Genomic DNA, 27,246 nt, shown 5'->3' on the forward strand with positions numbered 1-27,246 from the left:
GGGTCATGAGAGGAGACTGCTGGGAGATTATACAGTATACACTGGAGGATTCTGGGTGATGAGAGGAGACTGCTGGGAGATTATACCGTATACACTGGAGGATTCTGGGTGATGAGAGTAGGCTGCTGGGAGATTATACAGTACACACTGGAGGATTCTGGGTGATGAGAGGAGACTGCTGGGAGATTATACAGTATACACTGGAGGATTCTGGGTGATGAGAGGAGACTGCTGGGAGATTATACAGTATACACTGGAGGATTCTGGGTGATGAGAGTAGGCTGCTGGGAGATTATACAGTATACACTGAAGGATTCTGGGTGATGAGTAGACTGCTGGGAGATTATACAGTATACACTGAAGGATTCTGGGTGATGAGGAGACTGCTGGGAGATTATACAGTACACACTGGAGGATTCTGGGTGATGAGAGGAGACTGCTGGGAGATTATACAGTATACACTGGAGGATTATGGGTGATGAGGAGACTGCTGGGAGATTATACAGTATACACTGGAGGATTCTGGGTGATGAGAGGAGACTGCTGGGAGATTATACCGTATACACTGGAGGATTCTGGGTGATGGGAGGAGACTGCTGGGAGATTATACAGTATACACTGGAGGATTCTGGGTGATGAGAGGAGACTGCTGGGAGATTATACCGTATACACTGGAGGATTCTGGGTGATGAGGACACTGCTGGGAGACTATACAGTATACACTGGAGGATTCTGGGTGATGAGAGGAGACTGCTGGGAGATTATACAGTATACACTGGAGGATTCTGGGTGATGAGAGGAGACTGCTGGGAGATTATACAGTATACACTGGAGGATTCTGGGTGATGAGGAGACTGCTGGAAGATTATACAGTATACACTGGAGGATTCTGGGTGATGAGAGGAGGCTGCTGGGAGATTATACAGTATACACTGGAGGATTCTGGGTGATGAGGAGACTGCTGGAAGATTATACAGTATACACTGGAGGATTCTGGGTGATGAGAGGAGGCTGCTGGGAGATTATACAGTATACACTGGAGGATTCTGGGTGATGAGATGAGAGGAGACTGCTGGGAGATTATACAGTATACACTGGAGGATTCTGGGTGAGGAGAGGAGACTGCTGGGAGATTATACAGTATACACTGGAGGATTCTGGGTGATGAGAGGAGACTGCTGGGAGATTATACAGTATACTCTGGAGGATTCTGGGTGATGAGAGGAGACTGCTGGGAGATTATACAGTATACACTGGAGGATTCTGGGTGATGAGAGGAGACTGCTGGGAGATTATACAGTATACACTGGAGGATTCTGGGTGATGAGAGGAGACTGCTGGAAGATTATACAGTATACACTGGAGGATTCTGGGTGATGAGAGGTGCCTGCTGGGAGATTATACAGTATACACTGGAGGATTCTGGGTGATGAGATGAGAGGAGACTGCTGGGAGATTATACAGTATACACTGGAGGATTCTGGGTGAGGAGAGGAGACTGCTGGGAGATTATACAGTATACACTGGAGGATTCTGGGTGATGAGAGGAGACTGCTGGGAGATTATACAGTATACTCTGGAGGATTCTGGGTGATGAGAGGAGACTGCTGGGAGATTATACAGTATACACTGGAGGATTCTGGGTGATGAGAGGAGACTGCTGGGAGATTATACAGTATACACTGGAGGATTCTGGGTGATGAGAGGAGACTGCTGGAAGATTATACAGTATACACTGGAGGATTCTGGGTGATGAGAGGAGACTGCTGGGAGATTATACAGGATACACTGGAGGATTCTGGGTGATGAGAGGAGACTGCTGGGAGATTATACAGTATACACTGGAGGATTCTGGGTGATGAGAGGAGACTGCTGGGAGATTATACAGTATACACTGGAGGATTCTGGGTGATGAGAGGAGACTGCTGGGAGATTATACAGTATACACTGGAGGATTCTGGGTGATGAGAGGAGACTGCTGGGAGATTATACAGTATACACTGGAGGATTCTGGGTGATGAGAGGAGACTGCTGGGAGATTATACAGTATACACTGGAGGATTCTGGGTGATGAGAGGAGACTGCTGGGAGATTATACAGTATACACTGGAGGATTCTGGGTGATGCCGCTCTCGTTGGTTGTCAGGTTCCTCTCAGGTGTCAGGACGTCGCTCTCTATTTCTCCGTGGAGGAGTGGGATTATGTAGAAGGACACCGGGATCTGTACTCGGACGTTGTGGTGGAGGAGCTCCGGTTTCGTCCATCACCAGGTAAGTAGAGACGTGTGTATTGTACATTCTCACTGTGGGCACCGGCTGCTCTTGTCGGACCCTCTCTCTCTCTCGCTGTGTGCAGGGCATACACGCAGGGGGCAATGCCCGGTTATGTGGAAGCTCCCGGTTTGGCTCTTACATCTGGTTCCGTTCCTACATCTGCGGTGTGTTAGATGTGTCGGTCTCGGGGTCGCCCCGTCTCTACATGGCAGATTGTGCAGTTATCTGGATATCTAGTCAGTGACTCTCCTGTTCATCCTCCTCATGCATCAGGAAAAGGTTACTGCAGTACTTCTCCCAGCACTACCTATGAAGCATATACAGTGGTATGTGACCGTTTGGGCACCCCTGGTCAAAATTGCTGTTCTTGTGGACAGTTAAGCAAGTTGAAGATGAAATGATGTCTAAAAGGACTAAAGTTAGAGGTGACACCTTTCCTATGTATTTTAGGGAAAACAAATATATAGATTTTTCCCTTTGAACATTAGAAAATGGGCTGATAATCTTAAAAATAATAGTAATGTTTATTTTTGTATAGCGCTAACCTATTCCGCAGCGCTTTATATACATTATCATCTGATGCAAAAGTTTGGGCACCCTGCATGGTTGGTACCTATTATCACGCCCTTTTGAAAGTATCATAGCTTGTAAACACTTTTGTAGCCAGCCAAGAGTCCTTCAGTTCTTGTATGAGGGATTCTCATCGATTCTTCCTTGGACAATTCCTCCAGTTCTCTGAGATTCCTGGCTCGTCTTGTATCCTTTATTTTGAGATCTAGCCACAAATTTTGAATGATGTTCAGATTAGGGGACTGTGAGGGCCACTGTAAACCCTTCAGCTTGCACCTTTTGGGTCATCTATTGTAGATTTTCTGGTGTATTTAGGATCATTATTAGTGATGAGCGAGTGTACTCGTTGCTCGGGTGACCTCCGAGTATTTGTTAGTGTTAGGAGAGGAACAGACACAGTCACAAGATGGGGCCGGAAGACGATTAGAGAACATGTGGTAACAAGTGTCATGAGTAAACTGAAGCAGCATGCTCCCAATAGTATGAACCCAAACTATGCTCTGGGCATAGGTGAGAAGTCATGTGATTTAGATCCAGACCACAAGGCGTGCGCCTATCTCCAGCTCTGGAAAGCCTGGCCAGACGTACATGGTGAAATCCCCAAACTACATGGTGTGTACAAGCTGTGGTGTAGAATCTGAAGGTGCCGCAGAATGCACTAGGGGAAGTAGCTGTCTGATGTCACGGCCGCCGGGGCGGTGCTAGAGACGTTCATGTGTACAGCCGAAGTGAGAAAGGCAAAGCCCCCGAGTATCGCTGCTGCGAGCGGCTTCATCAGGGGAGTTTGTCAGAGGTACCCATGTCAGGAAATAAATAGGTGAAGTAATCAGAGAAAACACATCACCGGTGTGATGGAGCAGAAGGAGGGAGGCAGCCGCGCTGAAGAGCAATTATACCAATGAGCCATGGCACATAGCAGCCGCAAATGAAGCAAAGAGGCAGCAGTGGAAAAGCAAAGAAAAAAAGGAAAGATCAAAAAACGTAAAGCGCATGTGCTGGTATCAGCGAAGACGACACCTCCAAAGGGAGTATAAATCATTAGTGTGCCCGCGCAGAAACCAAACATAAAGATACAAATTACATGGCCGTCTGCACGAGTAAAAGACATAAGACTCACAGAATATATAAGAGAAATATTATAATAAACATAAATTCTGAATTCAATATGTGACTGATGATTAACGGAAAGGGACATGAAACTAACACGAGGTAAAGTGGAGACATCTAGATGGAAGGAATGATGGCCAAACTGACCTGTGCTAGTATCTACCCAAATGGTGGAGAGGACAGAGGCAGTATGTGTGGAGAGAAGGCATTTATGGATTACATAGTATCTGCCCGAATGGGGGAGAGGACAGAGGCAGTATGTGTGGAGAGAAGGCATTTATGGATTACATAGCATCTGCCTGAATGGTGGAGAGGACAGAGGCGGTATGTGTGGAGAGAAGGCATTTATGGATTACATAGTATCTGCCTGAATGGTGGAGAGGACAGGGGCAGTATGTGTGGAGAGAAGGTATTTATGGATTACATCGTATCTGCCTGAATGGTGGAGAGGACAGAGGCGGTATGTGTGGAGAGAAGACACTTATGGATTACATAGTATCTGCCTGACTGGTGAAGAGGACAGAGGCAGTATGTGTGGAGAGAAGGTATTTATGGATTACATCGTATCTGCCTGAATGGTGAAGAGGACAGAGGCAGTATGTGTGGAGAGAAGGCATTTATGGATTATATAGCATCTGCCTGAATGGTGGAGAGGACAGAGGCAGTATGTGTGGAGAGAAGGCATTTATGGATTACATAGTATCTGCCTGAATGGTGAGGAGGACAGAGGCAGTATGTGTGGAGAGAAGACATTTATGGATTACATAGTATCTACCCGAATGGGGGAGAGGACAGAGGCGGTATGTGTGGAGAGAAGACATTTATGGATTACATAGTATCTACCCGAATGGGGGAGAGGACAGAGGCGGTATGTGTGGAGAGAAGACATTTATGGATTACATAGTATCTGCCTGAATGGTGAGGAGGACAGAGGCAGTATGTGTGGAGAGAAGACATTTATGGATTACATAGCATCTGCCTGAATGGTGGAGAGGACAGAGGCGGTATGTGTGGAGAGAAGACATTTATGGATTACATAGTATCTACCCGAATGGGGGAGAGGACAGAGGCGGTATGTGTGGAGAGAAGGCATTTATGGATTACATAGTATCTGCCTGAATGGTGGAGAGGACAGAGGCGGTATGTGTGGAGAGAAGGCATTTATGGATTACATAGTATCTGCCTGAATGGTGGAGAGGACAGAGGCGGTATGTGTGGAGAGAAGGCATTTATGGATTACATAGTATCTGCCTGAATGGTGGAGAGGACAGAGGCAGTATGTGTGGAGAGAAGGCATTTATGGATTACATAGTATCTGCCTGAATGGTGAGGAGGACAGAGGCAGTATGTGCGGAGAGAAGGCATTTATGGATTACATAGTATCTACCCGAATGGTGGAGAGGACAGAGGCGGTATGTGTGGAGAGAAGGCATTTATGGATTACATAGTATCTGCCTGAATGGTGAGGAGGACAGAGGCAGTATGTGCGGAGAGAAGGCATTTATGGATTACATAGTATCTACCCGAATGGTGGAGAGGACAGAGGCGGTATGTGTGGAGAGAAGGCATTTATGGATTACATAGCATCTGCCTGAATGGTGGAGAGGACAGAGGCGGTATGTGTGGAGAGAAGGCATTTATGGATTACATAGTATCTGCCTGAATGGTGGAGAGGACAGAGGCGGTATGTGTGGAGAGAAGGCATTTATGGATTACATAGTATCTGCCTGAATGGTGAGGAGGACAGAGGCAGTATGTGCGGAGAGAAGGCATTTATGGATTACATAGTATCTGCCTGAATGGTGAAGGGGACAGAGGCAGTATGTGTGGAGAGAAGGCATTTATGGATTACATAGTATCTGCCTGAATGGTGGAGAGGACAGAGGCAGTATGTGTGGAGAGAAGGCATTTATGGATTACATAGTATCTGCCTGAATGGTGAGGAGGACAGAGGCAGTATGTGCGGAGAGAAGGCATTTATGGATTACATAGTATCTACCCGAATGGTGGAGAGGACAGAGGCGGTATGTGTGGAGAGAAGGCATTTATGGATTACATAGCATCTGCCTGAATGGTGAGGAGGACAGAGGCAGTATGTGCGGAGAGAAGGCATTTATGGATTACATAGTTTCTGCCTGAATGGTGAAAAGGACAGAGGCAGTATGTGCAGAGAGAATGCATTTATGGATTACATAGCATCTGCCTGAATGGTGAGGAGGACAGAGGCGGTATGTGCGGAGAGAAGGCATTTATGGATTACATAGTATCTGCCTGAATGGTGAAGAGGACAGAGGCAGTATGTGCGGAGAGAAGGCATTTATGGATTACATAGTTTCTGCCTGAATGGTGAAGAGGACAGAGGCAGTATGTGCGGAGAGAAGGCATTTATGGATTACATAGTATCTGCCTGAATGGTGAAGAGGACAGAGGCAGTATGTGCGGAGAGAAGGCATTTATGGATTACATAGTATCTGCCTGAATGGTGAGGAGGACAGAGGCAGTATGTGCAGAGAGAAGGCATTTATGGATTACATAGTATCTGCCTGAATGGTCAGGAGGACAGAGGCAGCATGTGCGGAGAGAAGACATTTATGGATTACATAGTGTCTGCCTGAATGGTGAAGAGGACAGAGGCAGTATGTGTGGAGAGAAGGCATTAATGGATTACATAGTATCTGCCTGAATGGTGAGGAGGACAGAGGCAGTATGTGTGGAGAGAAGGCATTTATGGATTACATAGTATCTGCCTGACTGGTGAGGAGGACAGAGGCAGTATGTGTGGAGAGAAGGCATTTATGGATTATATAGTATCTGCCTGAATGGTGAGGAGGACAGAGGCAGTATGTGTGGAGAGAAGGCATTTATGGATTACATAGTATCTGCCTGAATGGTGGAGAGGACAGAGGCAGTATGTGCGGAGAGAAGGCATTTATGGATTACATAGTATCTGCCTGACTGGTGAGGAGGACAGAGGCAGTATGTGCGGAGAGAAGGCCTTTATGGATTACATAGTATCTGCCTGAATGGTGGAGAGGACAGAGGCAGTATGTGTGGAGAGAAGGCATTTATGGATTACATAGTGTCTGCCTGAATGGTGAGGAGGACAGAGGCAGTATGTGTGGAGAGAAGGCATTTATGGATTACATAGTATCTGCCTGAATGGGGGAGAGGACAGAGGCAGTATGTGCGGAGAGAAGGCAGTTATGGATTACATAGTATCTGCCTGAATGGTGAGGAGGACAGAGGCAGTATGTGTGGAGAGAAGGCATTTATGGATTACATAGTATCTGCCTGAATGATGGAGAGGACAGAGGCAGCATGTGCGGAGAGAAGGCATTTATGGATTACATAGTATCTGCCTGAATGGTGAGGAGGACAGAGGCAGTATGTGCGGAGAGAAGGCATTTATGGATTACATAGTTTCTGCCTGAATGGTGAGGAGGACAGAGGCAGTATGTGCGGAGAGAAGACATTTATGGATTACATAGCATGTACCTGAATGGTGAAAAGGACAGAGGCAGTATGTGTGGAGAGAAGGCATTTATGGATTACACATAGTTTCTGCCTGAATGGTGAGGAGGACAGAGGCAGTATGTGCGGAGAGAAGACATTTATGGATTACATAGCATGTACCTGAATGGTGAAAAGGACAGAGGCAGTATGTGTGGAGAGAAGGCATTTATGGATTACATAGTATCTGCCTGAATGGTGAAGAGGACAGAGGCAGTATGTGTGGAGAGAAGGCATTTATGGATTACATACTATGTACCTGAATGGTGAAAAGGACAGAGGCAGTATGTGTGGAGAAGGCATTTATGGATTACATAGTTTCTGCCTGAATGGTGAAGAGGACAGAGGCAGTATGTGTGGAGAGAAGGCATTTATGGATTACATACTATGTACCTGAATGGTGAAAAGGACAGAGGCAGTATGTGTGGAGAAGGCATTTATGGATTACATAGTTTCTGCCTGAATGGTGAAGAGGACAGAGGCAGTATGTGCGGAGAGAAGGCATTTATGGATTACATAGTTTCTGCCTGAATGGTGAAGAGGACAGAGGCGGTATGTGCGGAGAGAAGGCATTCATGGATTACATAGTATCTGCCTGAATGGTGAAGAGGACAGAGGCAGTATGTGCGGAGAGAAGGCATTTATGGATTACATAGTTTCTGCCTGAATGGTGAAGAGGACAGAGGCAGTATGTGCGGAGAGAAGGCATTTATGGATTACATAGTATCTGCCTGAATGGTGAGGAGGACAGAGGCAGTATGTGCGGAGAGAAGGCATTTATGGATTACATAGTTTCTGCCTGAATGGTGAAGAGGACAGAGGCGGTATGTGCGGAGAGAAGGCATTTATGGATTACATAGTATCTGCCTGAATGGTGAAGAGGACAGAGGCAGTATGTGCGGAGAGAAGGCATTTATGGATTACATAGTTTCTGCCTGAATGGTGAAGAGGACAGAGGCAGTATGTGCGGAGAGAAGGCATTTATGGATTACATAGTATCTGCCTGAATGGTGAGGAGGACAGAGGCAGTATGTGTGGAGAGAAGGCATTTATGGATTACATAGTATGTACCTGAATGGTGAAGAGGACAGAGGCAGTATGTGCGGAGAGAAGGCATTTATGGATTACATAGTATCTGCCTGAATGGTCAGGAGGACAGAGGCAGCATGTGCGGAGAGAAGGCATTTATGGATTACATAGTTTCTGCCTGAATGGTGAAGAGGACAGAGGCGGTATGTGCGGAGAGAAGGCATTTATGGATTACATAGTATCTGCCTGAATGGTGAAGAGGACAGAGGCTGTATGTGCGGAGAGAAGGCATTTATGGATTACATAGTTTCTGCCTGAATGGTGAAGAGGACAGAGGCAGTATGTGCGTAGAGAAGGCATTTATGGATTACATAGTTTCTGCCTGAATGGTGAAGAGGACAGAGGCAGTATGTGCGGAGAGAAGGCATTTATGGATTACATAGTATCTGCCTGAATGGTCAGGAGGACAGAGGCAGCATGTGCGGAGAGAAGGCATTTATGGATTACATAGTTTCTGCCTGAATGGTGGAGAGGACAGAGGCAGTATGTGCGGAGAGAAGGCATTTATGGATTACATAGTATCTGCCTGAATGGTGAAGAGGACAGAGGCGGTATGTGCGGAGAGAAGGCATTTATGGATTACATAGTATCTGCCTGAATGGTGAAGAGGACAGAGGCAGTATGTGCGGAGAGAAGGCATTTATGGATTACATAGTATCTGCCTGAATGGTGAGGAGGACAGAGGCAGTATGTGCGGAGAGAAGGCATTTATGGATTACATAGTATCTGCCTGAATGGTGAGGAGGACAGAGGCAGTATGTGCGGAGAGAAGGCATTTATGGATTACTTAGTTTCTGCCTGAATGGTGAAGAGGACAGAGGCAGTATGTGCGGAGAGAAGGCATTTATGGATTACATAGTATCTGCCTGAATGGTGAGGAGGACAGAGGCAGTATGTGCGGAGAGAAGGCATTTATGGATTACATAGTATCTGCCTGAATGGTCAGGAGGACAGAGGCAGCATGTGCGGAGAGAAGGCATTTATGGATTACATAGTATCTGCCTGAATGGTCAGGAGGACAGAGGCAGCATGTGCGGAGAGAAGACATTTATGGATTACATAGTATCTGCCTGAATGGTGGAGAGGACAGAGGCAGTATGTGTGGAGAGAAGGCATTTATGGATTACATAGTATCTGCCTGAATGGTGAGGAGGACAGAGGCAGTATGTGTGGAGAGAAGGCATTTATGGATTACATAGTATCTGCCTGACTGGTGAGGAGGACAGAGGCAGTATGTGTGGAGAGAAGGCATTTATGGATTACATAGTATCTGCCTGAATGGTGAGGAGGACAGAGGCAGTATGTGTGGAGAGAAGGCATTTATGGATTACATAGTATCTGCCTGAATGGTGGAGAGGACAGAGGCAGTATGTGCGGAGAGAAGGCATTTATGGATTACATAGTATCTGCCTGACTGGTGAGTTGGACAGAGGCAGTATGTGTGGAGAGAAGGCATTTATGGATTACATACTATGTACCTGAATGGTGAAAAGGACAGTGGCAGTATGTGTGGAGAAGGCATTTATGGATTACATAGTTTCTGCCTGAATGGTGAAGAGGACAGAGGCAGTATGTGCGGAGAGAAGGCATTTATGGATTACATAGTTTCTGCCTGAATGGTGAAGAGGACAGAGGCAGTATGTGTGGAGAGAAGGCATTTATGGATTACATAGTATCTGCCTGAATGGTGAGGAGGACAGAGGTAGTATGTGTGGAGAGAAGGCATTTATGGATTACATAGTATCTGCCTGACTGGTGAGGAGGACAGAGGCAGTATGTGTGGAGAGAAGGCATTTATGGATTACATAGTATCTGCCTGAATGGTGTGGAGGACAGAGGCAGTATGTGTGGAGAGAAGGCATTTATGGATTACATAGTATCTGCCTGAATGGTGGAGAGGACAGAGGCAGTATGTGCGGAGAGAAGGCATTTATGGATTACATAGTATCTGCCTGACTGGTGAGTTGGACAGAGGCAGTATGTGTGGAGAGAAGGCATTTATGGATTACATAGTATCTGCCTGAATGGTGAGGAGGACAGAGGCAGTATGTGTGGAGAGAAGGCATTTATGGATTACATAGTATCTGCCTGAATGGGGGAGAGGACAGAGGCAGTATGTGCGGAGAGAAGGCAGTTATGGATTACATAGTATCTGCCTGAATGGTGAGGAGGACAGAGGCAGTATGTGTGGAGAGAAGGCATTTATGGATTACATAGTATCTGCCTGAATGGTGGAGAGGACAGAGGCAGTATGTGCGGAGAGAAGGCATTTATGGATTACATAGTATCTGCCTGAATGGTGGAGAGGACAGAGGCAGTATGTGCGGAGAGAAGGCATTTATGGATTACATACTATGTACCTGAATGGTGAGGAGGACAGAGGCAGTATGTGCGGAGAGAAGGCATTTATGGATTACATAGTATCTGCCTGAATGGTGAGGAGGACAGAGGCAGTATGTGCGGAGAAGGCATTTATGGATTACATAGTATGTACCTGAATGGTGAAGAGGACAGAGGCAGTATGTGTGGAGAGAAGACATTTATGGATTACATAGTATCTGCCTGAATGGTGGAGAGGACAGAGGCAGTATGTGTGGAGAAGGCATTTATGGATTACATAGTATCTGCCTGAATGATGAGGAGGACAGAGGCGGTATGTGCGGAGAGAAGACATTTATGGATTACATAGCATGTACCTGAATGGTGAAAAGGACAGAGGCAGTATGTGTGGAGAAGGCATTTATGGATTACATAGTATCTGCCTGAATGGTGAGGAGGATAGAGGCAGCATGTGCGGAGAGAAGACATTTATGGATTACATAGTGTCTGCCTGAATGGTGAAGAGGACAGAGGCAGTATGTGTGGAGAGAAGGCATTTATGGATTACATAGTATCTGCCTGAATGGTGAGGAGGACAGAGGCAGTATGTGTGGAGAGAAGGCATTTATGGATTACATAGTATCTGCCTGAATGGTGGAGAGGACAGAGGCAGTATGTGCGGAGAGAAGGCATTTATGGATTACATAGTATCTGCCTGAATGGAGAAGAGGACAGAGGCAGTATGTGTGGAGAGAAGGCATTTATGGATTACATAGTATGTACCTGAATGGTGGAGAAGACAGAGGCAGTATGTGCGGAGAGAAGGCATTTATGGATTACATAGTATCTGCCTGAATGGTGGAGAAGACAGAGGCAGTATGTGCGGAGAGAAGGCATTTATGGATTACATAGTATTTCCTGAATGGTGAAGAGGACAGAGGCAGTATGTGTGGAGAGAAGACATTTATGGATTACATAGTATGTACCCGAATGGTGGAGAGGACAGAGGCAGTATGTGCGGAGAGAAGACATTTATGGATTACATAGTATCTGCCTGAATGGTGAAGAGGACAGAGGCAGTATGTGCGGAGAGAAGGCATTTATGGATTACATAGTTTCTGCCTGAATGGTGAAGAGGACAGAGGCGGTATGTGCGGAGAGAAGGCATTTATGGATTACATAGTATCTGCCTGAATGGTGAAGAGGACAGAGGCAGTATGTGCGGAGAGAAGGCATTTATGGATTACATAGTTTCTGCCTGAATGGTGAAGAGGACAGAGGCAGTATGTGCGGAGAGAAGGCATTTATGGATTACATAGTTTCTGCCTGAATGGTGAAGAGGACAGAGGCGGTATGTGCGGAGAGAAGGCATTTATGGATTACATAGTATCTGCCTGAATGGTGAAGAGGACAGAGGCAGTATGTGCGGAGAGAAGGCATTTATGGATTACATAGTATCTGCCTGAATGGTGAGGAGGACAGAGGCAGTATGTGCGGAGAGAAGGCATTTATGGATTACATAGTATCTGCCTGAATGGTCAGGAGGACAGAGGCAGCATGTGCGGAGAGAAGGCATTTATGGATTACATAGTTTCTGCCTGAATGATGAGGAGGACAGAGGCAGTATGTGCGGAGAGAAGACATTTATGGATTACATAGTATCTGCCTGAATGGTCAGGAGGACAGAGGCAGCATGTGCGGAGAGAAGGCATTTATGGATTACATAGTTTCTGCCTGAATGGTGAAGAGGACAGAGGCAGTATGTGCGGAGAGAAGGCATTTATGGATTACATAGTATCTGCCTGAATGGTGAGGAGGACAGAGGCAGTATGTGCGGAGAGAAGGCATTTATGGATTACATAGTATCTGCCTGAATGGTCAGGAGGACAGAGGCAGCATGTGCGGAGAGAAGACATTTATGGATTACATAGTATCTGCCTGAATGGTCAGGAGGACAGAGGCAGCATGTGCGGAGAGAAGACATTTATGGATTACATAGTTTCTGCCTGAATGGTGAAGAGGACAGAGGCAGTATGTGTGGAGAGAAGGCATTTATGGATTACATACTATGTACCTGAATGGTGAAAAGGACAAAGGCAGTATGTGTGGAGAAGGCATTTATGGATTACATAGTTTCTGCCTGAATGGTGAAGAGGACAGAGGCAGTATGTGCGGAGAGAAGGCATTTATGGATTACATAGTTTCTGCCTGAATGGTGAAGAGGACAGAGGCGGTATGTGCGGAGAGAAGGCATTTATGGATTACATAGTATCTGCCTGAATGGTGAAGAGGACAGAGGCAGTATGTGCGGAGAGAAGGCATTTATGGATTACATAGTTTCTGCCTGAATGGTGAAGAGGACAGAGGCAGTATGTGCGGAGAGAAGGCATTTATGGATTACATAGTATCTGCCTGAATGGTGAGGAGGACAGAGGCAGTATGTGCGGAGAGAAGGCATTTATGGATTACATAGTATCTGCCTGAATGGTCAGGAGGACAGAGGCAGCATGTGCGGAGAGAAGACATTTATGGATTACATAGTATCTGCCTGAATGGTGGAGAGGACAGAGGCAGTATGTGTGGAGAGAAGGCATTTATGGATTACATAGTATCTGCCTGAATGGTGAGGAGGACAGAGGCAGTATGTGTGGAGAGAAGGCATTTATGGATTACATAGTATCTGCCTGACTGGTGAGGAGGGCAGAGGCAGTATGTGTGGAGAGAAGGCATTTATGGATTACATAGTATCTGCCTGAATGGTGAGGAGGACAGAGGCAGTATGTGTGGAGAGAAGGCATTTATGGATTACATAGTATCTGCCTGAATGGTGGAGAGGACAGAGGCAGTATGTGCGGAGAGAAGGCATTTATGGATTACATAGTATCTGCCTGACTGGTGAGTTGGACAGAGGCAGTATGTGTGGAGAGAAGGCATTTATGGATTACATAGTATCTGCCTGAATGGTGAGGAGGACAGAGGCAGTATGTGTGGAGAGAAGGCATTTATGGATTACATAGTATCTGCCTGAATGGGGGAGAGGACAGAGGCAGTATGTGCGGAGAGAAGGCAGTTATGGATTACATAGTATCTGCCTGAATGGTGAGGAGGACAGAGGCAGTATGTGTGGAGAGAAGGCATTTATGGATTACATAGTATCTGCCTGAATGGTGGAGAGGACAGAGGCAGTATGTGCGGAGAGAAGGCATTTATGGATTACATAGTATCTGCCTGAATGGTGGAGAGGACAGAGGCAGTATGTGCGGAGAGAAGGCATTTATGGATTACATACTATGTACCTGAATGGTGAGGAGGACAGAGGCAGTATGTGCGGAGAGAAGGCATTTATGGATTACATAGTATCTGCCTGAATGGTGAGGAGGACAGAGGCAGTATGTGCGGAGAAGGCATTTATGGATTACATAGTATGTACCTGAATGGTGAAGAGGACAGAGGCAGTATGTGTGGAGAGAAGACATTTATGGATTACATAGTATCTGCCTGAATGGTGGAGAGGACAGAGGCAGTATGTTTGGGAGAAGGCATTTATGGATTACATAGTATGTACCTGAATGGTGGAGAGGACAGAGGCAGTATGTGTGGAGAAGGCATTTATGGATTACATAGTATCTGCCTGAATGATGAGGAGGACAGAGGCGGTATGTGCGGAGAGAAGACATTTATGGATTACATAGCATGTACCTGAATGGTGAAAAGGACAGAGGCAGTATGTGTGGAGAAGGCATTTATGGATTACATAGTATCTGCCTGAATGGTGAGGAGGATAGAGGCAGCATGTGCGGAGAGAAGACATTTATGGATTACATAGTGTCTGCCTGAATGGTGAAGAGGACAGAGGCAGTATGTGTGGAGAGAAGGCATTTATGGATTACATAGTATCTGCCTGAATGGTGAGGAGGACAGAGGCAGTATGTGTGGAGAGAAGGCATTTATGGATTACATAGTATCTGCCTGAATGGTGGAGAGGATAGAGGCAGTATGTGCGGAGAGAAGGCATTTATGGATTACATAGTATCTGCCTGAATGGAGAAGAGGACAGAGGCAGTATGTGTGGAGAGAAGGCATTTATGGATTACATAGTATGTACCTGAATGGTGGAGAAGACAGAGGCAGTATGTGCGGAGAGAAGGCATTTATGGATTACATAGTATCTGCCTGAATGGTGGAGAAGACAGAGGCAGTATGTGCGGAGAGAAGGCATTTATGGATTACATAGTATCTGCCTGAATGGTGAAGAGGACAGAGGCAGTATGTGTGGAGAGAAGACATTTATGGATTACATAGTATGTACCCGAATGGTGGAGAGGACAGAGGCAGTATGTGCGGAGAGAAGACATTTATGGATTACATAGTATCTGCCTGAATGGTGAGGAGGACAGAGGCAGTATGTGTGGAGAGAAGGCATTTATGGATTACATAGTATCTGCCTGAATGATGAGGAGGACAGAGGCAGTATGTGTGGAGAGAAGGCATTTATGGATTACATAGTATCTGCCTGAATGGTGAGGAGGACAGAGGCAGTATGTGTGGAGAGAAGGCATTTATGGATTACATAGTATCTGCCTGAATGGTGAGGAGGACAGAGGCAGTATGTGCAGAGAGAAGGCATTTATGGATTACATAGTATCTTCCTGAATGGTGAAGAGGACAGAGGCAGTATGTGTGGAGAGAAGACATTTATGGATTACATAGTATGTACCCGAATGGTGGAGAGGACAGAGGCAGTATGTGCGGAGAGAAGACATTTATGGATTACATAGTATCTGCCTGAATGGTGAGGAGGACAGAGGCAGTATGTGTGGAGAGAAGGCATTTATGGATTACATAGTATCTGCCTGAATGATGAGGAGGACAGAGGCAGTATGTGTGGAGAGAAGGCATTTATGGATTACATAGTATCTGCCTGAATGGTGAGGAGGACAGAGGCAGTATGTGTGGAGAGAAGGCATTTATGGATTACATAGTATCTGCCTGAATGGTGAGGAGGACAGGGGCAGTATGTGTGGAGAGAAGGCATTTATGGATTACATACTATGTACCTGAATGGTGAGGAGGACAGAGGCAGTATGTGCAGAGAGAAGGCATTTATGGATTACATAGTATCTGCCTGAATGGTGGAGAGGACAGGGGCAGTATGTGCGGAGAGAAGGCATTTATGGATTACATAGTATCTGCCTGAATGGTGGAGAGGACAGAGGCAGTATGTGCGGAGAGAAGGCATTTATGGGTTACATAGTATCTGCCTGAATGGTGGAGAGGACAGGGGCAGTATGTGCGGAGAGAAGGCATTTATGGATTACATACTATGTACCTGAATGGTGAAGAGGACAGAGGCAGTATGTGCGGAGAGAAGGCATTTATGGATTACATACTATGTACCTGAATGGTGAAGAGGACAGAGGCAGTATGTGTGGAGAGAAGACATTTATGGATTACATAGTATGTACCTGAATGGTGAGGAGGACAGAGGCAGTATGTGTGGAGAGAAGACATTTATGGATTACATAGTTTCTGCCTGAATGGTGAAGAGGACAGAGGCGGTATGTGTGGAGAAGGCATTTATGGATTACATAGCATGTACCTGAATGGTGAAAAGGACAGAGGCAGTATGTGTGGAGAGAAGGCATTTATGGATTACATAGTATCTGCCTGAATGGTGAGGAGGACAGAGGCAGTATGTGTGGAGAGAAGGCATTTATGGATTACATAGTATCTGCCTGAATGGTGAGGAGGACAGAGGCAGTATGTGTGGAGAGAAGGCATTTATGGATTACATAGTATCTGCCTGAATGGTGGAGAGGACAGAGGCATTATGTGCGGAGAGAAGGCATTTATGGATTACATAGTATCTGACTGAATGGAGAAGAGGACAGAGGCAGTATGTGTGGAGAGAAGGCATTTATGGATTACATAGTATCTGCCTGAATGGTGGAGAAGACAGAGGCAGTATGTGCGGAGAGAAGGTATTTATGGATTACATGGTATCTGCCTGAATGGTGGAGAAGACAGAGGCAGTATGTGCGGAGAGAAGGCATTTATGGATTACATAGTATCTGCCTGAATGGTGAAGAGGACAGAGGCAATATGTGCGGAGAGAAGGCATTTATGGATTACATGGTATCTGCCTGAATGGTGGAGAAGACAGAGGCAGTATGTGCGGAGAGAAGACATTTATGGATTACATAGTATCTGCCTGAATGGTGAGGAGGACAGAGGCAGTATGTGCGGAGAGAAGGCTTTTATGGATTACATAGTATCTGCCTGAATGATGAGGAGGACAGAGGCAGTATGTGTGGAGAGAAGGCATTTATGGATTACATAGTATCTGCCTGAATGGTGGAGAGGACAGAGGCAGTATGTGCGGAGAGAAGGCTTTTATGGATTACATAGTATCTGCCTGAATGATGAGGAGGACAGAGGCAGTATGTGTGGAGAGAAGGCATTTATGGATTACATAGTATCTGCCTGAATCGGGGAGAGGACAGAGGCAGTATGTGCGGAGAGAAGGCATTTATGGATTACATAGTATCTGCCTGAATGGTGAAGAGGGAAGGTTCCGGACGATCTGCTGCGACGTGCGATTCTCGGCGGGGTGTCTGGTCGCAGTGGCGTGTCGGACACAGCGATGTCGTAATGATGTCGCTAGAACGTCGCGAGTCGTGGCGTCGTAGCGATGGAGGTTTCGGTGTGTGACGGTGCCCTAAAACTGGTGAATCAAGATAAATAGTTGCCCTCAGCTTAGACCACTTGGTGGTTTAGTGGTATAAGACGGAGGTTTAATCTCTGGAGGATAGTTTTTAGGTTTCTTCCAGCGTGAGTTCTAATCCTGGTTTATCTGGATACCAGAAATGTTTACATTTGTTTTTATTATTTATTGATGAATATATATGGTTTTAAAGATCGATCATTGTGTTTCAATGTATTTTAATGTTTTGTATCCAATATTATGGGTGTATTTACAAATTTTTGATCTAAAGTGGGTGTTCCCACCAGAAGTGATGTCGTAAGAGGGTGGGGTTTATACATGTTTTGTGTTTTTTTGATTGTATTCGTGGGTATATATACCTGGTTTTACTGATGAATCTTGATGCCCTGATGAAGTGGCCTGTTTGCCACGAAACGCGTAGGCTAATAAACAGAGTGTGTGTGTAACTCTGTTACCTTTATTGTGGTCTGCGCGGCTTCTATCCTCCGGTTCTATTTCTTTCCATGTGGATCCATGAATGGTGAAGAGGATGGAGGCAGTATGTGTGGAGAGAAGACATTTATGGATTACATAGTATGTACCCGAATGGTGGAGAGGACAGAGGCAGTATGTGCGGAGAGAAGACATTTATGGATTACATAGTATCTGCCTGAATGGTGAGGAGGACAGAGGCAGTATGTGTGGAGAGAAGGCATTTATGGATTACATAGTATCTGCCTGAATGGTGGAGAGGACAGAGGCAGTATGTGCGGAGAGAAGGCATTTATGGATTACATAGTATCTGCCTGAATGGTGGAGAGGACAGAGGCAGTATGTGCGGAGAGAAGGCATTTATGGATTACATACTATGTACCTGAATGGTGAGGAGGACAGAGGCAGTATGTGCGGAGAGAAGGCATTTATGGATTACATAGTATCTGCCTGAATGGTGAGGAGGACAGAGGCAGTATGTGCGGAGAAGGCATTTATGGATTACATAGTATGTACCTGAATGGTGAAGAGGACAGAGGCAGTATGTGTGGAGAGAAGACATTTATGGATTACATAGTATCTGCCTGAATGGTGGAGAGGACAGAGGCAGTATGTTTGGGAGAAGGCATTTATGGATTACATAGTATGTACCTGAATGGTGGAGAGGACAGAGGCAGTATGTGTGGAGAAGGCATTTATGGATTACATAGTATCTGCCTGAATGATGAGGAGGACAGAGGCGGTATGTGCGGAGAGAAGACATTTATGGATTACATAGCATGTACCTGAATGGTGAAAAGGACAGAGGCAGTATGTGTGGAGAAGGCATTTATGGATTACATAGTATCTGCCTGAATGGTGAGGAGGATAGAGGCAGCATGTGCGGAGAGAAGACATTTATGGATTACATAGTGTCTGCCTGAATGGTGAAGAGGACAGAGGCAGTATGTGTGGAGAGAAGGCATTTATGGATTACATAGTATCTGCCTGAATGGTGAGGAGGACAGAGGCAGTATGTGTGGAGAGAAGGCATTTATGGATTACATAGTATCTGCCTGAATGGTGGAGAGGATAGAGGCAGTATGTGCGGAGAGAAGGCATTTATGGATTACATAGTATCTGCCTGAATGGAGAAGAGGACAGAGGCAGTATGTGTGGAGAGAAGGCATTTATGGATTACATAGTATGTACCTGAATGGTGGAGAAGACAGAGGCAGTATGTGCGGAGAGAAGGCATTTATGGATTACATAGTATCTGCCTGAATGGTGGAGAAGACAGAGGCAGTATGTGCGGAGAGAAGGCATTTATGGATTACATAGTATCTGCCTGAATGGTGAAGAGGACAGAGGCAGTATGTGTGGAGAGAAGACATTTATGGATTACATAGTATGTACCCGAATGGTGGAGAGGACAGAGGCAGTATGTGCGGAGAGAAGACATTTATGGATTACATAGTATCTGCCTGAATGGTGAGGAGGACAGAGGCAGTATGTGTGGAGAGAAGGCATTTATGGATTACATAGTATCTGCCTGAATGGTGAGGAGGACAGAGGCAGTATGTGCAGAGAGAAGGCATTTATGGATTACATAGTATCTTCCTGAATGGTGAAGAGGACAGAGGCAGTATGTGTGGAGAGAAGACATTTATGGATTACATAGTATGTACCCGAATGGTGGAGAGGACAGAGGCAGTATGTGCGGAGAGAAGACATTTATGGATTACATAGTATCTGCCTGAATGGTGAGGAGGACAGAGGCAGTATGTGTGGAGAGAAGGCATTTATGGATTACATAGTATCTGCCTGAATGGTGAGGAGGACAGAGGCAGTATGTGTGGAGAGAAGGCATTTATGGATTACATAGTATCTGCCTGAATGATGAGGAGGACAGAGGCAGTATGTGTGGAGAGAAGGCATTTATGGATTACATAGTATCTGCCTGAATGATGAGGAGGACAGAGGCAGTATGTGTGGAGAGAAGGCATTTATGGATTACATAGTATGTACCCGAATGGTGGAGAGGACAGAGGCAGTATGTGCGGAGAGAAGACATTTATGGATTACATAGTATCTGCCTGAATGATGAGGAGGACAGAGGCAGTATGTGTGGAGAGAAGGCATTTATGGATTACATAGTATCTGCCTGAATGGTGAGGAGGACAGAGGCAGTATGTGTGGAGAGAAGGCATTTATGGATTACATAGTATCTGCCTGAATGGTGAGGAGGACAGAGGCAGTATGTGCAGAGAGAAGGCATTTATGGATTACATAGTATCTTCCTGAATGGTGAAGAGGACAGAGGCAGTATGTGTGGAGAGAAGACATTTATGGATTACATAGTATGTACCCGAATGGTGGAGAGGACAGAGGCAGTATGTGCGGAGAGAAGACATTTATGGATTACATAGTATCTGCCTGAATGGTGAGGAGGACAGAGGCAGTATGTGTGGAGAGAAGGCATTTATGGATTACATAGTATCTGCCTGAATGGTGAGGAGGACAGAGGCAGTATGTGTGGAGAGAAGGCATTTATGGATTACATAGTATCTGCCTGAATGATGAGGAGGACAGAGGCAGTATGTGTGGAGAGAAGGCATTTATGGATTACATAGTATCTGCCTGAATGATGAGGAGGACAGAGGCAGTATGTGTGGAGAGAAGGCATTTATGGATTACATAGTATCTGCCTGAATGATGAGGAGGACAGAGGCAGTATGTGTGGAGAGAAGGCATTTATGGATTACATAGTATCTGCCTGAATGGTGAGGAGGACAGAGGCAGTATGTGTGGAGAGAAGGCATTTATGGATTACATAGTATCTGCCTGAATGATGAGGAGGACAGAGGCAGTATGTGTGGAGAGAAGGCATTTATGGATTACATAGTATGTACCTGAATGATGAGGAGGACAGAGGCAGTATGTGTGGAGAGAAGGCATTTATGGATTACATAGTATCTGCCTGAATGGTGAGGAGGACAGAGGCAGTATGTGTGGAGAGAAGGCATTTATGGATTACATAGTATCTGCCTGAATGGTGAGGAGGACAGGGGCAGTATGTGTGGAGAGAAGGCATTTATGGATTACATACTATGTACCTGAATGGTGAGGAGGACAGAGGCAGTATGTGCAGAGAGAAGGCATTTATGGATTACATAGTATCTGCCTGAATGGTGGAGAGGACAGGGGCAGTATGTGCGGAGAGAAGGCATTTATGGATTACATAGTATCTGCCTGAATGGTGGAGAGGACAGGGGCAGTATGTGCGGAGAGAAGGCATTTATGGGTTACATAGTATCTGCCTGAATGGTGGAGAGGACAGGGGCAGTATGTGCGGAGAGAAGGCATTTATGGATTACATACTATGTACCTGAATGGTGAAGAGGACAGAGGCAGTATGTGCGGAGAGAAGGCATTTATGGATTACATACTATGTACCTGAATGGTGAAGAGGACAGAGGCAGTATGTGTGGAGAGAAGACATTTATGGATTACATAGTATGTACCTGAATGGTGAGGAGGACAGAGGCAGTATGTGTGGAGAGAAGACATTTATGGATTACATAGTTTCTGCCTGAATGGTGAAGAGGACAGAGGCGGTATGTGTGGAGAAGGCATTTATGGATTACATAGCATGTACCTGAATGGTGAAAAGGACAGAGGCAGTATGTGTGGAGAGAAGGCATTTATGGATTACATAGTATCTGCCTGAATGGTGAGGAGGACAGAGGCAGTATGTGTGGAGAGAAGGCATTTATGGATTACATAGTATCTGCCTGAATGGTGAGGAGGACAGAGGCAGTATGTGTGGAGAGAAGGCATTTATGGATTACATAGTATCTGCCTGAATGGTGGAGAGGACAGAGGCATTATGTGCGGAGAGAAGGCATTTATGGATTACATAGTATCTGACTGAATGGAGAAGAGGACAGAGGCAGTATGTGTGGAGAGAAGGCATTTATGGATTACATAGTATCTGCCTGAATGGTGGAGAAGACAGAGGCAGTATGTGCGGAGAGAAGGTATTTATGGATTACATGGTATCTGCCTGAATGGTGGAGAAGACAGAGGCAGTATGTGCGGAGAGAAGGCATTTATGGATTACATAGTATCTGCCTGAATGGTGAAGAGGACAGAGGCAATATGTGCGGAGAGAAGGCATTTATGGATTACATGGTATCTGCCTGAATGGTGGAGAAGACAGAGGCAGTATGTGCGGAGAGAAGACATTTATGGATTACATAGTATCTGCCTGAATGGTGAGGAGGACAGAGGCAGTATGTGTGGAGAGAAGGCATTTATGGATTACATAGTATCTGCCTGAATGGTGAAGAGGACAGAGGCAGTATGTGTGGAGAGAAGACATTTATGGATTACATAGTATGTACCCGAATGGTGGAGAGGACAGAGGCAGTATGTGCGGAGAGAAGACATTTATGGATTACATAGTATCTGCCTGAATGGTGAGGAGGACAGAGGCAGTATGTGCGGAGAGAAGGCATTTATGGATTACATAGTATCTTCCTGAATGGTGAAGAGGACAGAGGCAGTATGTGTGGAGAGAAGACATTTATGGATTACATAGTATGTACCCGAATGGTGGAGAGGACAGAGGCAGTATGTGCGGAGAGAAGACATTTATGGATTACATAGTATCTGCCTGAATGGTGAGGAGGACAGAGGCAGTATGTGTGGAGAGAAGGCATTTATGGATTACATAGTATCTGCCTGAATGGTGAGGAGGACAGAGGCAGTATGTGTGGAGAGAAGGCATTTATGGATTACATAGTATCTGCCTGAATGGTGAGGAGGACAGAGGCAGTATGTGTGGAGAGAAGGCATTTATGGATTACATAGTATCTGCCTGAATGATGAGGAGGACAGAGGCAGTATGTGTGGAGAGAAGGCATTTATGGATTACATAGTATCTGCCTGAATGATGAGGAGGACAGAGGCAGTATGTGTGGAGAGAAGGCATTTATGGATTACATAGTATGTACCCGAATGGTGGAGAGGACAGAGGCAGTATGTGCGGAGAGAAGACATTTATGGATTACATAGTATCTGCCTGAATGGTGAGGAGGACAGAGGCAGTATGTGTGGAGAGAAGGCATTTATGGATTACATAGTATCTGCCTGAATGATGAGGAGGACAGAGGCAGTATGTGTGGAGAGAAGGCATTTATGGATTACATAGTATCTGCCTGAATGGTGAGGAGGACAGAGGCAGTATGTGTGGAGAGAAGGCATTTATGGATTACATAGTATCTGCCTGAATGGTGAGGAGGACAGAGGCAGTATGTGCAGAGAGAAGGCATTTATGGATTACATAGTATCTTCCTGAATGGTGAAGAGGACAGAGGCAGTATGTGTGGAGAGAAGACATTTATGGATTACATAGTATGTACCCGAATGGTGGAGAGGACAGAGGCAGTATGTGCGGAGAGAAGACATTTATGGATTACATAGTATCTGCCTGAATGGTGAGGAGGACAGAGGCAGTATGTGTGGAGAGAAGGCATTTATGGATTACATAGTATCTGCCTGAATGGTGAGGAGGACAGAGGCAGTATGTGTGGAGAGAAGGCATTTATGGATTACATAGTATCTGCCTGAATGATGAGGAGGACAGAGGCAGTATGTGTGGAGAGAAGGCATTTATGGATTACATAGTATCTGCCTGAATGATGAGGAGGACAGAGGCAGTATGTGTGGAGAGAAGGCATTTATGGATTACATAGTATCTGCCTGAATGATGAGGAGGACAGAGGCAGTATGTGTGGAGAGAAGGCATTTATGGATTACATAGTATCTGCCTGAATGGTGAGGAGGACAGAGGCAGTATGTGTGGAGAGAAGGCATTTATGGATTACATAGTATCTGCCTGAATGATGAGGAGGACAGAGGCAGTATGTGTGGAGAGAAGGCATTTATGGATTACATAGTATGTACCTGAATGATGAGGAGGACAGAGGCAGTATGTGTGGAGAGAAGGCATTTATGGATTACATAGTATCTGCCTGAATGGTGAGGAGGACAGAGGCAGTATGTGTGGAGAGAAGGCATTTATGGATTACATAGTATCTGCCTGAATGGTGAGGAGGACAGGGGCAGTATGTGTGGAGAGAAGGCATTTATGGATTACATACTATGTACCTGAATGGTGAGGAGGACAGAGGCAGTATGTGCAGAGAGAAGGCATTTATGGATTACATAGTATCTGCCTGAATGGTGGAGAGGACAGGGGCAGTATGTGCGGAGAGAAGGCATTTATGGATTACATAGTATCTGCCTGAATGGTGGAGAGGACAGGGGCAGTATGTGCGGAGAGAAGGCATTTATGGGTTACATAGTATCTGCCTGAATGGTGGAGAGGACAGGGGCAGTATGTGCGGAGAGAAGGCATTTATGGATTACATACTATGTACCTGAATGGTGAAGAGGACAGAGGCAGTATGTGCGGAGAGAAGGCATTTATGGATTACATAGTATGTACCTGAATGGTGAGGAGGACAGAGGCAGTATGTGTGGAGAGAAGACATTTATGGATTACATAGTTTCTGCCTGAATGGTGAAGAGGACAGAGGCGGTATGTGTGGAGAAGGCATTTATGGATTACATAGCATGTACCTGAATGGTGAAAAGGACAGAGGCAGTATGTGTGGAGAGAAGGCATTTATGGATTACATAGTATCTGCCTGAATGGTGAGGAGGACAGAGGCAGTATGTGTGGAGAGAAGGCATTTATGGATTACATAGTATCTGCCTGAATGGTGAGGAGGACAGAGGCAGTATGTGTGGAGAGAAGGCATTTATGGATTACATAGTATCTGCCTGAATGGTGGAGAGGACAGAGGCATTATGTGCGGAGAGAAGGCATTTATGGATTACATAGTATCTGACTGAATGGAGAAGAGGACAGAGGCAGTATGTGTGGAGAGAAGGCATTTATGGATTACATAGTATCTGCCTGAATGGTGGAGAAGACAGAGGCAGTATGTGCGGAGAGAAGGTATTTATGGATTACATGGTATCTGCCTGAATGGTGGAGAAGACAGAGGCAGTATGTGCGGAGAGAAGGCATTTATGGATTACATAGTATCTGCCTGAATGGTGAAGAGGACAGAGGCAATATGTGCGGAGAGAAGGCATTTATGGATTACATGGTATCTGCCTGAATGGTGGAGAAGACAGAGGCAGTATGTGCGGAGAGAAGACATTTATGGATTACATAGTATCTGCCTGAATGGTGAGGAGGACAGAGGCAGTATGTGCGGAGAGAAGGCTTTTATGGATTACATAGTATCTGCCTGAATGATGAGGAGGACAGAGGCAGTATGTGTGGAGAGAAGGCATTTATGGATTACATAGTATCTGCCTGAATGGTGAGGAGGACAGAGGCAGTATGTGCGGAGAGAAGGCTTTTATGGATTACATAGTATCTGCCTGAATGATGAGGAGGACAGAGGCAGTATGTGTGGAGAGAAGGCATTTATGGATTACATAGTATCTGCCTGAATCGGGGAGAGGACAGAGGCAGTATGTGCGGAGAGAAGGCATTTATGGATTACATAGTATCTGCCTGAATGGTGAAGAGGGAAGGTTCCGGACGATCTGCTGCGACGTGCGATTCTCGGCGGGGTGTCTGGTCGCAGTGGCGTGTCGGACACAGCGATGTCGTAATGATGTCGCTAGAACGTCGCGAGTCGTGGCGTCGTAGCGATGGAGGTTTCGGTGTGTGACGGTGCCCTAAAACTGGTGAATCAAGATAAATAGTTGCCCTCAGCTTAGACCACTTGGTGGTTTAGTGGTATAAGACGGAGGTTTAATCTCTGGAGGATAGTTTTTAGGTTTCTTCCAGCGTGAGTTCTAATCCTGGTTTATCTGGATACCAGAAATGTTTACATTTGTTTTTATTATTTATTGATGAATATATATGGTTTTAAAGATCGATCATTGTGTTTCAATGTATTTTAATGTTTTGTATCCAATATTATGGGTGTATTTACAAATTTTTGATCTAAAGTGGGTGTTCCCACCAGAAGTGATGTCGTAAGAGGGTGGGGTTTATACATGTTTTGTGTTTTTTTGATTGTATTCGTGGGTATATATACCTGGTTTTACTGATGAATCTTGATGCCCTGATGAAGTGGCCTGTTTGCCACGAAACGCGTAGGCTAATAAACAGAGTGTGTGTGTAACTCTGTTACCTTTATTGTGGTCTGCGCGGCTTCTATCCTCCGGTTCTATTTCTTTCCATGTGGATCCATGAATGGTGAAGAGGACGGAGGCAGTATGTGTGGAGAGAAGACATTTATGGATTACATAGTATGTACCCGAATGGTGGAGAGGACAGAGGCAGTATGTGCGGAGAGAAGACATTTATGGATTACATAGTATCTGCCTGAATGGTGAGGAGGACAGAGGCAGTATGTGTGGAGAGAAGGCATTTATGGATTACATAGTATCTGCCTGAATGGTGAAGAGGACAGAGGCAGTATGTGTGGAGAGAAGGCATTTATGGATTACATAGTATCTGCCTGAATGGTGGAGAGGACAGAGGCAGTATGTGCGGAGAGAAGACATTTATGGATTACATAGTTTCTGCCTGAATGGTGAAGAGGACAGAGGCAGTATGTGTGGAGAGAAGGCATTTATGGATTACATACTATGTACCTGAATGGTGAAAAGGACAGAGGCAGTATGTGTGGAGAAGGCATTTATGGATTACATAGTTTCTGCCTGAATGGTGAAGAGGACAGAGGCAGTATGTGCGGAGAGAAGGCATTTATGGATTACATAGTTTCTGCCTGAATGGTGAAGAGGACAGAGGCGGTATGTGCGGAGAGAAGGCATTCATGGATTACATAGTATCTGCCTGAATGGTGAAGAGGACAGAGGCAGTATGTGCGGAGAGAAGGCATTTATGGATTACATAGTTTCTGCCTGAATGGTGAAGAGGACAGAGGCGGTATGTGCGGAGAGAAGGCATTTATGGATTACATAGTATCTGCCTGAATGGTGAAGAGGACAGAGGCAGTATGTGCGGAGAGAAGGCATTTATGGATTACATAGTTTCTGCCTGAATGGTGAAGAGGACAGAGGCAGTATGTGCGGAGAGAAGGCATTTATGGATTACATAGTTTCTGCCTGAATGGTGAAGAGGACAGAGGCGGTATGTGCGGA

The 27,246-nt window shown here is 45.6% G+C and overlaps 2 protein-coding genes across 2 annotated transcripts in view; one reads left to right on the forward strand and one right to left on the reverse strand.

Annotated features, from left to right (window-relative positions):
- The window catches only part of LOC143808882 (uncharacterized), a 459,352-nt gene that overhangs the window by 157,423 nt on the left and 274,683 nt on the right, over positions 1-27,246 (reverse strand). The window lies entirely within an intron of this gene.
- LOC143808894 (uncharacterized) overlaps positions 1-27,246 on the forward strand; it is a 158,073-nt gene that overhangs the window by 42,048 nt on the left and 88,779 nt on the right. The window contains exon 3 of the mRNA XM_077292074.1: positions 2,147-2,270. Coding sequence (XP_077148189.1) covers positions 2,147-2,270 — 124 coding nt within the window. The remainder of the gene's footprint in view (positions 1-2,146; positions 2,271-27,246) is intronic.

Source organism: Ranitomeya variabilis, chromosome 2, assembly GCF_051348905.1.
Source record: "Ranitomeya variabilis isolate aRanVar5 chromosome 2, aRanVar5.hap1, whole genome shotgun sequence".
NCBI lineage: Eukaryota > Metazoa > Chordata > Amphibia > Anura > Dendrobatidae > Ranitomeya > Ranitomeya variabilis.